This window comes from Chiloscyllium plagiosum, chromosome 25, assembly GCF_004010195.1.
Source record: "Chiloscyllium plagiosum isolate BGI_BamShark_2017 chromosome 25, ASM401019v2, whole genome shotgun sequence".
Taxonomy (NCBI): domain Eukaryota; kingdom Metazoa; phylum Chordata; class Chondrichthyes; order Orectolobiformes; family Hemiscylliidae; genus Chiloscyllium; species Chiloscyllium plagiosum.
The window spans coordinates 27230807-27244865 of NC_057734.1; the positions used below are offsets into that span (position 1 = coordinate 27230807).

At 41.4% G+C, this 14059-nt stretch overlaps 1 protein-coding gene across 2 annotated transcripts in view; it reads left to right on the forward strand.

Moving 5' to 3' along the window:
- Positions 1–14059, forward strand: part of LOC122562696 (huntingtin-interacting protein 1-related protein-like) — a 139597-nt gene that overhangs the window by 101968 nt on the left and 23570 nt on the right. For both annotated transcript variants that reach the window (XM_043715781.1, XM_043715782.1), the window contains 7 exons: positions 2247–2348; positions 3368–3562; positions 4497–4644; positions 8748–8834; positions 9784–9891; positions 11194–11330; positions 13000–13110. In XM_043715781.1, coding sequence (XP_043571716.1) covers positions 2247–2348; positions 3368–3562; positions 4497–4644; positions 8748–8834; positions 9784–9891; positions 11194–11330; positions 13000–13110 — 888 coding nt within the window. The remainder of the gene's footprint in view (positions 1–2246; positions 2349–3367; positions 3563–4496; positions 4645–8747; positions 8835–9783; positions 9892–11193; positions 11331–12999; positions 13111–14059) is intronic.

A 14059-nucleotide genomic window follows, 5' to 3' on the forward strand; every position in this document is an offset into this window, starting at 1 on the left:
TGCCCCTTTATCTAACTTGACTCCATTTAGGTAGTAATCTGCCTTCCTGTTCTTGCCACCAAAGTGGATAACCATACATTTATCCACATTAAACTCCATCTTCCATGCATCTGTCCACTCACTAACCTGTCCAGGTCACCCTGTAATCTCCTAACATTCTCCTCACATTTCACCCTGCCACCCAGCTTTGTATCATCAGCAAATTTGCTAATGTTACTATTAATACCATTTTCTATATCATTAATATATATTGTAAAAAGCTGCGGCCCCAGCACTGTTCCCTGCGATACCCCAATGGTCACTGCCTGCCATTCCGAAAGGAAGCTGTTTATCACTACTTTTTGTTTCCCATCAGCCAATCAATTTTCAATCCAAGTCAGTACTTTGCCCCCAACACCATGTGTCCTAATTTTGCTCACTAACTTCCTATGTGGGTCTCTATCAAAGGCTTTCTGAAAGTCCAGGTACACTACATCCACTGGATATCCCTTGTCCATCTTCAGAGTTACATCCTCAAAACATTCCAGAAGATTAGTCAAACATGATTTCCCCATCATAAATCCATGCTGACTCTGACCTATCCTGTTACTACTATCCAGATGTGTCGTAATTTCATCCTTTATAATTGACTCCAGCATCTTTCCCACCACTGAGGTCAGACTAACTGATCTATAATTTCCTGCTTTCTCTCTCGCTCCTTTATTAAAACGTGGTACAACATTAGCCACCCTCCAATCTGCAGGAACTGATCCTGAATCTATCGAACTCTGGAAAATAATCACCAACGCATCCACGATTTCTAGAGCCACCTCCTTCAGTACCCTGGGATGCAGACCATTAGGCCCTGGGGACTTATCAGCCTCAGACCTAACAGTCTCTCCAACACCATTTCCTGGCAAATATACTCTACTAAAAGGTTGCAAAGAATCACTGGCAGGCAATTAGGAAAACTCTTGTGGAATTTCATTCTTAATGATGAAATGATTTATCCAGAGAGGCCTTCAGTCCCTGACTAAAATCTATCTGGATTCGAGAACTGCACCTTTCAATCCTTTAATTCATTTAGGGAACAATATGTAAGGCTCTCTTCCGATCAATTTCTTTCTAACTTAATTATTTAATCAATAGCGATTCCTAAAAGCCTTCGTTCACACACTCAAGGACACTGAGTCAAATTATAAGCCTTCATTAATATCAAAAGAAGCTGGTCCTTCACTTACTCCTCTGTACCATACCATTGCACATTGGTGCAGTTAACCTCCCCAGATTAGTCTCAGGGCAGCTGTGATTGATAACTTCATAAAAGGCTGCATTGTAATGTTGTGTTCTGCATCGATAATTTTCCATTGTGTTTTCTGTTGATATTGATTCTGTTCTGTGTAAAGCTGTCCCATCAGAGTGACATTTTCTGACATCAGAGTGCAGGGAAACTCAGAATTAAGTAGCTACTGAATCCTTGTTGAAATGACTTTAAATGATGAAATGCAAATGAGGAAAATCCTATTATGTGGTGCATTACATAGCTTTGTTACATTTGCAGTTTTAAAAACTGGCTTTGCAGCAACCTGCCAGTGCAGTGTATTACAAAATGCTATAAAATCTCTCCCTGACAGTGTTGGTTCTTTACTATGTGATGATGCCATTTTGTAAATGGGGTAATTGTGGATATAATGTCATTATATTCATACAGTGGGGATAATCTATTTCTCTCTCAAGCCCTTTCTGGGTGCTGCTTGTTAATTTGCTCTTCCTTGACTCAAAACCACATGCTTGAGGTGTTTTTGGTATCAGATAGTGCCCTCTAGTGTCAAGATTCAGTTTAGCTGTCAAATAGCTTCCTGACCCAAGTTTCACTTGGCTATGAATGGATTGGCATTCAAATAATTCAATAAAACACTAAATCATTACTTCCTTGCATAGTTAACTCTGTGCATAATAATAGCATAAACAAGTTACAGCAGTATTTGATTCTGCTGGATTGGTCCCTAACTGTTTAAATATAATGTAAATGTATCTACCGGTGTCTCTCAGTTGATTTGTTCTTGATGTGATTGCATTGCATTAAGATTCTCAGTTACAGCTTGGTTATGTCAGTGGACACTTGTCAAATTTGTTCTGATACGATTGTCTGAAGTCCAACTCTTGTCATATTGCAGTTGTTTGCCAGTCTTCCTTGTCCTGGAACCTGGCTGGGTTACAATATCTGCATGATTTTCTCTGATATTCTCTGATATCACTACTTACAGCTAGAGGACCAGAACTTTGTAATGGAACAGCTGAAAAGGGAACTGGCTGCAAGTAAGGAGGAACTGTCTACCATCCAGGTCTCACTGCGGAACTCTGAACAGGTACAAGGTAGAAGGTGATAAGGTGCCCCAGTGGAAATGTTGCATTTTTTCCTTCTGTTTCCTTCCCCTCTTCCCCAGAGGGTGCTGACTCATGTTGAGGTACTTCATCCATGTTAACCATTATTTAATTGTGAGCCTGTACATTTGTGAGAGGAGAAAGATACAAAAGAGACCTAAGGGGCAACGTTTTCACACAGAGGGTGTATGGAACGAGCTGCCAGAGGAAGTGGTGGAGGCTGGTACAATTGCAATATTTAAGGGGCATTTGGATGGGTATAGGAATAGAAAGGGTTTGGAGGGATATGGGCCAGGTGGGACTAGATTGGGTTGGGATATCTGGTCGGCATGGACGGGTTGGACCGAAGGGTCTTTTCCGTGCTGTACATCTCTGACTGTGATTCTATGTCTGTACATGCATGTTCTTCTATCAGCCACTGGATAGCAACATGGAGTGGTGAATGGGGTTGTTTATCACCCCTTTTTAGCTCAGGAGTATGAAGACTCATTACATTTCCTCTCACCACGACTCTCGATAAAATGTTCATAGAACAACAATCTGCCAGGTCTGCATTGCTGAGTTGCACGATGCAGGCTGGATTTTCATTTCCCAAGCGAATAAATTGATCTCCGGATGACTACTTTAAAAGGAACGCTTCCTCATTAATGTTTGTTGAGGAAGATTAAGGGACAAAGTTGGCACAAACGTAACTGTCCAACATTACTTCCAGAAGAAGTATCGTCAATATCATAAATATAGTTGGATAAAGACAACTGTAAATGGCTATGGAGCCATGGGTACAATGGGCTGAATGGCCTCTTGAATCATTCTGTGTAAAGGATGGGGATGTGTTACAGGCTGAGAGTTCTGATTTTGTCATCTGTAGAAGAGATTGCTCCCTATCTGTGTTTAATTCTGTTGGAAGTGAAGATTTATTTTCATGACTGAAGTAGGTGATCTGATCTCGGAGTTCCATTTAGTGATGTTTTGTAGCACACATGATTTGGCACTTTGTTTGCAGGCCAGCTCAGAGATGAATTCTAGGCTGCAGGGCCTGGAGGCAGAGAAGGACAATCTGAGGAAAACAGTGGCTTCAAAGGAAGCAGAAGCGTATTCCCTGAGGAACATGATTCAGGAAAAAGAGACGACGATACGCACTGAGAAAGACAAGAGCTTGAGGGAACTGGAAGAACTCCAGGACAAATTCACGGAGAAGGTCAGAATCCAGAGCAATTCCTATTTCAGCTTTTGATACCCGTTTTCCAATTGTTATGTAAGCATCAGCTGTGGCTCAGTCGCACTCTTGTCTCCAGCTCAAATGATCATGGGTTTAGTGTTTACTCAGGGACTTGAAAGCACTAAATCCAGGCTGACACTTTGGGGCCGAACTGAGGGGGTGCTGTTTTGTCTGAGTAGCTGCTTTTTACATTTTCTGCCTGCCCCCAATGTCCATTGGCAATATTCGATGAACATCAGCGAAAATCTTTCTGACATCTGGACCAACATTAATCCCTAAATTGGTGTCACTGAAAACAGCTAAATCAATCTAATACCTATTTGTGGAGCTTGCTGTGCATAACTTAGCGGCTGTGTTTCCCTAGATTATATCGTCACTTCAAAACAGTCTTTGATTAGCTGTGAAACATTATAACATTTTCTCTATAAATGCAAACTCTTTGTTTATTACCTGAAGCTGTGTCCAAATTTTAGATTGTTTAATCATCAAGGACATGGCTAACAGTATAATACAGAAAGACCTGCAAATGCTGGGAATCTGTATCTAAACAGAATACTAATAAGTATCTGTGAAGAGATAAATTAATGTTTCGGATTTAGGCGTTTGAGAACTGGAAGGAATCACAGATAACAGTATTTCAAGCAAAACGTAGATGAAAAGGTGGGAAATATTTTCAGACAGGAGAGGAAACGGATTAATCTGTGAAATGGGAAGAAGTTGATGGTCAACTGCCTGAAGTAATGTTACTATGAAACAATAGCAGGCATGGTGGGAGTAACTTGATATGCACAGAGCCTGTGTTAACAGCTGAGATAGTGATGGATAAGAAAGGTAGGCCCAGAGCCTGTTTTCCCTAATTCCATTTATGCAGAAAACGTAACAGCTGCTCACTGCATGTTGGTTGATATTTTAGGCAAATCGAGAGCAGATGCTGCAGCAGAAGCTTCTGGATGAACAGTTCAATCTGGTCCAGGAAACTGTAAGAGAAGCTGAGAACATCATTCAAGACGCAGTGGCGAAACTAGACGATCCACTGCACATCAGATGCACCAGTTCACCAGGTCTGAACACTGCCATCAACTCTTAAACAGCATCCTCATGTCTCTTGTTATGTGGCACTTTGGCCATTGATGTACAAGGAATTTGTTAGCTTTGCAGGAAAAGAATATATATCCTAAGCAAACAAAACAATTATTCAAGAGAATGTTTCATTTTAAAGAGGCACTGTGCGAGTAGAAATTGTTCATTAAATACTTAGTTACAAATGCGTGACCTAATTACAGAACTTGTTTGAAAATGTCATTGGTTATGGCTCGTACAGTTTCCAAGCACATTTTGATATAGCCAATAAACCTTTGTAAAGTGTTCAATTTCTTTTTCCCTACTCTTCATGTAATTCTAAATTCCACTCTCTAACACAACTAGTTACTGAGTGATGTTTCATTGTATTCAAACAAGATTCTCTTGTTGTCATTCCTAGTCTCTTGAACTAATGTGGTTCTTTACAGCATGTCTGTATTACTGAGAATGTGACCCCACATTGCATCCCCTCCTCATATCCCTGTATGCAAACCGACTTTGCCAACCTGACTGGAAGGTTTCTTACAAGGAGTAAGACAGTTATAACAAAGGTTGACTTGCATTGTCCTATACAGTCTGTCACTCATTAAAATTAATCTCATGAAACTTTGATGAAGGCTCGGTGTTTGTTGGATGTCTTGGGTCATCTTGCACATATTGTAGTCAGTGGTAACTGTTCCCATATTATTCCAGCAGAGCTATATGACAGGACAGCAGTTACTCAGTCATTCCTTACCTCTGTTACCCCATAGTTGATGAGCTCTATACTCTTCCATACCAACACTGAACTCCACAGAACCAGTATACAGTTAGTCCTTCGAAAATGTGATGGTTGCGTTCTTGTGCAACCCCACGTTATAGAAAAATCGCACTTTAGAAACAGTGCTTAAATTGTTGGCGATGTAATCATATTACAGCTAATACACGTTTTAAAAATTTGCGCTGTAGAAACAGTGTCCCCAATTTGTCAATTGCATTACAGCAAATTTGCATTGACGATACGTGCATTATAGCAGAACGACCTGTAGTCCCTTTCCTTGTTCCTTCCACCTCATTAGTGACATTTTTGGAGCTAGCTTCATAGTATTAATTCCTTGGGAAAGGTCCAACACACATTCTGAAACTCCTCACAGAATCAACATGCCAACCACTTTATTTTATCATCTAAAGTGTCAGATACTAAATCAGTACTTCACACTGAAGTAGAAAGTCTACAGTGTAATTTACCATAGTCCACTCTGTTCTAACACGTCAGTTGCTAACACATAACAAGGCTACAGCCTCACCGTCACCTCCAATGTGTGAACAAATGAATTTTTTAATTCATTTGTGAGGTGTAAGCATTGCTGGCTGGCCTGTATTTATTGCCCGCCCCCAGTTTCCCTTGAGAAGCTGCCTTCTGGAACTGCTACAGTTGAGTTGACCAAAAAGGGAGGGAATTCTAGCATTTTGTCCCAGTGACAGTGAAGAGACAGTGAAGATGATGAACAACAGTAGACGATTTGGCCCTTGAAATCTGCTTCGCCATTCAATTGAATCATGTCTGATCTGTTTGTGCTTTGAATTTCCCATTCCTATCTGTTCCCCAGATTGCCTTGCTTCTTCAATTATTTTGTCTACACCATCTTCTGAGGCAGAGGATTCTGAAGTGTGTCAGAACCAAAGCACTCCTCATAGCTGTCCTAACTGGGTGACCTTTCACTTTAAAATGCCTCGTTCTGGACTGACGTACAGCATGAAATAGCCTTTCCACATTCACCTTGTCAAGTCCGTTCATGATCTTTTATAAACTTCAATCCAATCACCCCTCACTCTTCTAAATGCTAATAAAAACAAGTCCAGTCTGTCCACTCTTCCTCCTCTAGTAACCCGCCTCTGAAATACCTTCAATGCATTTACCATCTTCCAAAGGAAACCAAAACTGGACACAGTATTTAAGGTGTGGTCTCACCAGTATAACTAAAGCAAAACTTCCTTAATGTTTAATTCCTCTTGCATTCCGTAAGAGTTCTTAATCACTTGCTGTACCTGCATATGGACTTTTTGCAAGACCTGCATGAGAACACACAAATCCCTCTGCATCTCAGAATTCCACAGCCATTCACCATCAAGTGATACTTAAGTAATATTCTTTTATTTTTCCTGACTAAGTGAGAACTCATGTTTTCCAACCCAATTCTACACCTCCCGGGTTTTTATTTGCTCACCTAACTCCCTAAGACGGCGCCGAGACCTGTACAACTCTGTGTGAGCTCCCAACAGCAGATCTAACTCTAAAATTTCTTATAACCATTCTAGACTCTTAAACTTACATTCTAACTGATCTTACTAACATCGATCTTGTCCTGTGTAATGTAACCTGTATACCTCTGTCTAAGCTTTTGTACAACCTTTGATCTGTATTTCCTTGCTTCCTGTGATCTGCCTGTATTGCTCATAAACAAGAGCTTTTTTACTGTATTTCGGTACACAGGACAATAAATTAATCAATCAATCAAGGGTGCAGAATACTATGGTTAAGCTATGTTGTCCAAACAAAATACTTACCTGGCTATCTTCTGTAAATTTAACCACCATGCTTTTGATTCCCTAATCTAAGTTATTAATGTAAATTGTAAAAAATAAGGACTCCCGCACAGAACCTTGCAGGATCCCACGCATCACATCCTGTCAATCTCAGAGACCCATCTATGCATATTCTCTGCCAATAGTCAACCTTCTATGTATGCTAATATGTTACCCCCAACAGCATGTGCTCCTAATTTGTGATGTGGAATCTTGAAAATTTCCTCTGAAAATCAAAATACATTGCATCGACAGGGTTTTCCTTCATCCACAGCATCTTTATAGAATTCCCATAAATTGATTAAACATGATTTCACTTTCACAAATCCAGGCTGGCTCTTCCTAATTTCCTTGAGTTTATCTGGGTGCCCAATTATGATCTTTTTAGTGACTTCTTCTAACTCATTCCCCATGACATTTGATATGCAAGTTTAGTGTCTCCTTCCTTTCTTGAAGAGAGGTTACATCTGTTACTTTCCAGTCTAATGGAACCTTTCCAAAATTGAACAAATGTTATTCTTTTCCTTTTCGATACCTATAGAAACTCTTCCTGTTTTTAAATTTCTGACTAGTCTCATTTCATGCTCAAACTCGATTGTCCTAGTTAACCTTACAGTCATTCTGTGCTGTTCTTTATATTCTGACTGGTCAGCTGACCATCCATTTAGCTTTGTGCAATTGTATGCTTTTTCCTTAAGTTTGCTTAAGTTCTTAAATTCTTCAGTTAGCCACAGTGTGTCTTCCCTCACTATTTTTCTTTATAGTAGGAATGCAGTTATCTTGATGATGTTGAAATATCCTCTTATATCTCTCCCATTGTATCTCTATTGACCTATCTCCTAGCCTAATGTCTCATTTTACTTCAGCTAGCTCAGCTTTCACATTCACATCTTTGTTGTTTTTTAAGATTAAAATACTTGCCTTAAACCCACTGTTTTACCTTTCAAACTGGATGTAAAATTCAATCATATTATGATCGCTCTTCACTAAAGGTGCTGTTGCTCTGAGATATTAATCATGTCATATTACACAGTACCTTGTCTATTAAAACCTGGTCTCTGGCTGCTTCCAAAACATGCTGTGCTGAGAAATTATATCAAATGTATTCTCCAAATCCACATAATGATGTTATAAGAGATCCACAAGTAATTTTAATAAACTGACCTAGTATCCATAACCTACCTCCCCATCCTCCCAGTTACCCTGTTCCCCTTGCATTTCTTGCACACTAAGGTCCTACTTGCAGAGGAAGAGGAATCATAATTGATCACCCGAATATTAATTGAGGACCACCAGACAATAAACTAACTTTAATGTGAACAAAATCCATAGGGTAAGAGCAAAAAATGAGAACAGAGCTTTAAGAATAGCATTGGAGACCCCTTCAGGCCTTAGTGTCGTTTGCATGGTATTGTGTAAATGTGAGAGTGCACAATTCCTGTACTTGATTGTATACATCTCATCCAGGTCTGTGATGAATCAAAAACTAAAGGAGTTTGATTTCTTCCATCACTTTTAGATTACCTGATAAATAGGACAGAAGCTGCCTTAGAGTCGGTGAATTTGATGGAACAGGGACACTTTGAGTACTTGAAGAACATGGAAGGTATGATCACTCAATCTCCTGGACAGCACACCCCAATAATTTCAATGTTTGTTGATTTATGAAGTTAGGATTCTGACCACCAAAAGGTGAGTAACTTACATACTTTTTGCTTTGGCTCTTGTTGTTCCCTCCCAGCTCAGAGGTTGGGACACATGCTTGCTCCAATTGGATCTCTTTCACCTAAAAGCAAAGTCTATCACAGAAAATTTAATTGGACTATGCCCCCCAACCCCACCCCCACCCCCACCCCCACCAGCCTTCCCTTTCCCAATTACACCAGGCTGTGGTAAGTTGCAGTGGATGCTGGTCCTCCAGCAGTGCCTTGTTCACCTCATCATGTGTGAGCCTCCACACTGTTGGATGAGTCCACTGTGTTGGCATGTCAGCTGAGCTTTACCCTGTCTTCAATTGAACTGCCTGTGCACTTTAACCAATGGGTTACTTGGCTAGGGAGTTGGGTGATTGAGTACTTTCCTTTAAAGTGTGAATATTGGGAACTGTTTGCACAACAAATCTAATTTCAGCTATCCATGCACAGTGTAAACCTGACCCAGACATAGGGTAGAATTCCGGAATCTTACTTTTCAGTATGTGTCAGTGTCAGTCCATGCAGTGATTAATACACTCAGTTAATAAGGAGCCTGAGTTTATTAAAAGCAGCTATCATTTCATATAAATCTAATGGAAGTGTAATAAAAGTTTTGTATGATGGATTAATAATACTGAAAGGTTAATCCGAGGATAAATTACAGATGTGAAGAAGGTTCCTCTGTTGTACTGTTGTTGAACAAGCATCATCTTTGAATTTCTTACATCTCCATTGTCCTTCTCAATTCTCTATGATACTCTGTACAGATAAGCAAATATGATTTGAAACACTCAAAGTATAGCATTCACTTGGATCTTCCCCTTGGGCATCTATATAAAACCGCTTGCCTTTGTTCCTTAGATGCCAGTGGCCTCCTTAAAGCACTGACCAGGTTTGCACACCTGACTGCAGATACCATAGTCAACGGCAGTGCCACTTCACATCTGGCTCCAACTGATCACGCTGACAGTAAGTATTGAATCCATCTGCTCCTGGAATTTCTTATTGCAATGCCGTCACCAGGAAGAGGCTGCCAAGCAGTGTAGTGGATTGTGTCATTAGGCTAGTGCCCAGGCTACTGCACTGCAGGCACTGGTTCAAACTCCATCTTGGCAGCTGCTGAAATTTCAATTCAGGTAATTAATCTGGAATTGACAACTCATCTCGGGTAGTGACCATGAAACTATTTGGAGGAGACTGTGGTTTTGCTAACCCTTTTCTTCACTCACTGCCCATGTTGTTCAAACATCCACTTTAAATCCTAATGATTTGATGATTTAGATGAGGGAACTAAATGCATTACATCTACGTTTGCAGACAACACAAAGCTGGGCGGGAGGGTGAACTGTGAGGAGGACGCAGAGATGCTTCAGTCTGATCTCAACATGTTGAGTGAGTGAGCAAATGCAGGGCTGATGAAGTATAATGTGGATAAATGTGAGATTATCCACTTTGATAGCAAAATCAGGAAGGCAGATTATTATCTGGATGATGATGGATTGGGAAAGGTGGAGGTGTGTTGAGACCTTGCTCTTTATAAACCTACCACTGAAAGTAAGCATGCAGTGAGGGAATGGCATGTTGACCTTCATAGTGACAGAATTTGAGTACAAGAGAAGGGATGCCATGCTGCAGTTGTGTACGGCCTTGGTGAAACCACACTTGGAGTATTCAGTGAAGTTTTGGTCTCCTTATCTGAGGAAGAGGGATGTTCTGGCTGTGGAGGGAGTGCGACAAAGATTTATCAGACTGATTCCTGGGATGGCAGGACTGACGCTTTATGAGAGACTGGATTGGTTAGGACTATATTCACTGGAGTTTAGATGAATGAAGGGAATCTCATACCATTCTAACAGGACTAGATAAAGTAAAAGCAGAAAGGGTTCCCGATGACTAGGGAGTGCAGATCCAGGGGTCACAGCCTATGGATATGGATTCGGCCATCCAGGTCTGAGGTGAGGAGAAATGTCTTCACCCAGAGAGTGGTGAATCTGTAGAACTCTCTGCCACATATCCCATGGAAGGACTTTACAATAATTCAATATTTTTCAAAACTCCAGTGTCATCTTTGGGCTGAAGGTCCTGTTTCAGGACTCTGATTGTAACATTGTCAATTCCTGAGGATCTCTGTAAAGAAGGCAGTATGGATGATGCAGATGTTTTAACTTTGAAAATTTACTTTTCCCTCATGTAGGGAAACAAATTCTTTGAACAGCAACACAGGCTTAGTTTTAAGAATAATTTTCTGCTAATTTTTTTTCATTCCTGCAGGACTGACTGATAACTGCAGAGAGTGTGGTGATGAGAGTGTACGCTATTTGAATGATCTGAAGGATAGGCAGTCAATTGCCCACGCTGATCCAGCTGAAGTGAGGAGAGTAATGCGGAGAATTCTCGATCTTGGACAGGTAACAACCAACCCCTAATCCTCAACTAGGAATGGGATGTCTTACTAGACTATAGACAACCCAATAATGCTTGCAATTGCTCCTCTGGATAGAGAACTGAGTGAATCCCGTAGTTCAGTGTCTGTGTTCCTCCAGCGCTGGGCTCGAGGCCCAGTTGCCTACAGAGTGCAGTCTGCAGCTCAATTTTGTTTGTGTGGCTACTCTGGAAGTTAACAAGAAAGCCACATGGAATGCGAATTGGCTTTGCACTTGGTCTGTTATTTAAGGAGATCATCTTCATTCCATTGACTCACTTTAGTTCCATGCATCTTTAATATCTTGTGCTTGCAGTCTTGCACACGGATCTCTACTCCCACCATGAAGCTTGAAGAACTTTGAGGGAAATTGTAAGTGGCTGCTCACCAGAATAAATGTGTTTATAAGAGATCTGAGGACCCAAACAAATTGCCTGCACCTTTTTAAAAAAGTGACTTGTCATAGAATCCCTCCAGCGTGGAAGCAGGCGATTAGGCCCATCGAGTTCACAATGACCCTCCGCAGAGCATCCCACCCAGATCCGCACCCCCCACTCCCCCATCAAGCTATCCATGTAACCTTGTATTTCCCATGGCTAATCCACCTCGTCTGTAATGAATGAAACCAGGCCCATATGGATCTAATTGATTATGCGATCCCTGGTCGGGATTGTTAACACGGGCCAATCAGGGAGCCCTGGCTGACCAAAATAAACTGGAGATTCACCTGCACACACACATTGGTGCTGGGGAAAAAAATAAGCACCACAGCAGTTAGGCAGTAGTATGAGGGAAAAAATAGGAAAAAAAAGAGAAAAATAAAGAAAAAAAAATAAACTGGAGATTCAGAAGGTCTCCGCAGTCTAGGGCTGTACTTTGAGCTGGATGTCAGAGCCCAAGTCACATTCAATTCCTCCCTGACTGTCGCATTCATTCCCTCACTGTCACACTCACTCCCCCATTGTCACACCTCTCCCTCCCGCACATATAAATAATGGGTGACTTGATTACCGGTACCCTTACTTCACTAAACTACACATCCCTGGACAATATGGGCAGTTTACCTTAGGCAATCCACCTAAACTGCACATCTTTGGACTATGGGAGGAAACCCGAGCACCTGGAGGAAACCCATGCAGACACGGGGACAACGTATAAACATAGTTGCCCGAGGATGAACTTTGGACCCTGGCGCTGTGAGGCAGCCATGCTAACTACTGAGCCACCATGCCACCCTGTCACTGCAGTCTGTTGCAATCCATCAGATGTCTCTTACAAATGGGCATGAAGAGATTACTCAAACCTGGGAGTGTTTGAATGAAATTGAATTCTAACTCTGCATTTTACTGTCTCTTTTCTGGAATGGGACCTACTGTACAGCAACGTGAAAGTGGCAGTCCAAATGCTTCTTGAAAAGGGTACTATATTTGTTAACATTTTATCAAGTTGGGGTCCACCTTTTAATTTCAATACCATCAAATGTTTCATTTTTATTGCAGATTAAGGAATCTTGGGATATGAACCTTGAATCAAAGTATTTTTTTAAAAGAAGTAGGGTTTATTTTCTGAATAATCATCTATAGATATTTTGAATAAGCATTGGTTTGAATTTTTAAAATAGTTGACAGATTTAAAAAAAACATTCTTTTACTCAGGAATTGAGGCCTAAAAGCATTGATATCAGACAAGAGGAACTTGGGGATATGGTGGATAAGGAAATGGCACAAACATCTGCAGCCATCGAAGATGCGGTAAAGAGGATTGAGGTAATGCAGCATCTGTTTCTAATGAAAGAAAAATCCTTTCTTATGAAATGAAAAACACTAAATGTTGGAAATATTCACCAGGTCAGGCAGCTTCTTTGAAGTGAGAAACTGAGATATTGTTTCAGGCTGATGGTCTTTTGTTAGAATTTTTTTTTAATGGTTTGGAATCATTTCCCTAATTTCTGTTGTCTGTCTCTGTAATCCTGGTCAACTCCCTGTAGACTGTTGCTACGGTGTTCTGTATTGGGTAAAAAGAATGACTGCAGATGCTGGAAACCAGATTCTGGATTAGTGGTGCTGGAAAAGCACAGCAGGTCAGGCAGCATCAGAGGAGCAGTAAAATCGACGTTTCGGGCAAAAGCCTTTCATCAGGAATAAAGGCAGAGAGCATGAAGGGTGGAGAGATAAATGAGAGGGGGGTGGAGATGGGAGAAAGTAGCATAGAGTACAATAGGTGAGTAGGGGAGGGGATGAAGGTGATAGGTTAGGGAGGACGGTGGAGTGGATAGATGGAAAAGAAGATCGGCAGGTAGGACAAGTCATGGGGACAGTGCTGAGCTGGAAGTTTGGAACTGGGGTGAGGTGGGGGAAGGGGAAATGAGGAAGCTGTTGAAGTCCACATTGATGCCCTGGGGTTGAAGTGTTCCGAGGCGGAAGATGAGGCGTTCTTCCTCCAGGCGTCCGGTGGTGAGGGAGCGGCGGTGAAGGAGGCCCAGCACCTCCATATCCTCGGCAGAGTGGGAGGGGGAGTTGAAATGTTGAGCCACTGGGCGATGTGGTTGATTGGTGCGGGTGTCTCGGAGATGTTCCCTAAAGCGCTCCGCCAGGAGGCGCCCAGTCTCCCCAATGTAGAGGAGACCGCATCAGGAGCAACGGATACAATAAATGATATTAGTGGATGTGCAAGTAAACTTTGATGGATGTGGAAGGCTTCTTTAGGGCCTTGGAT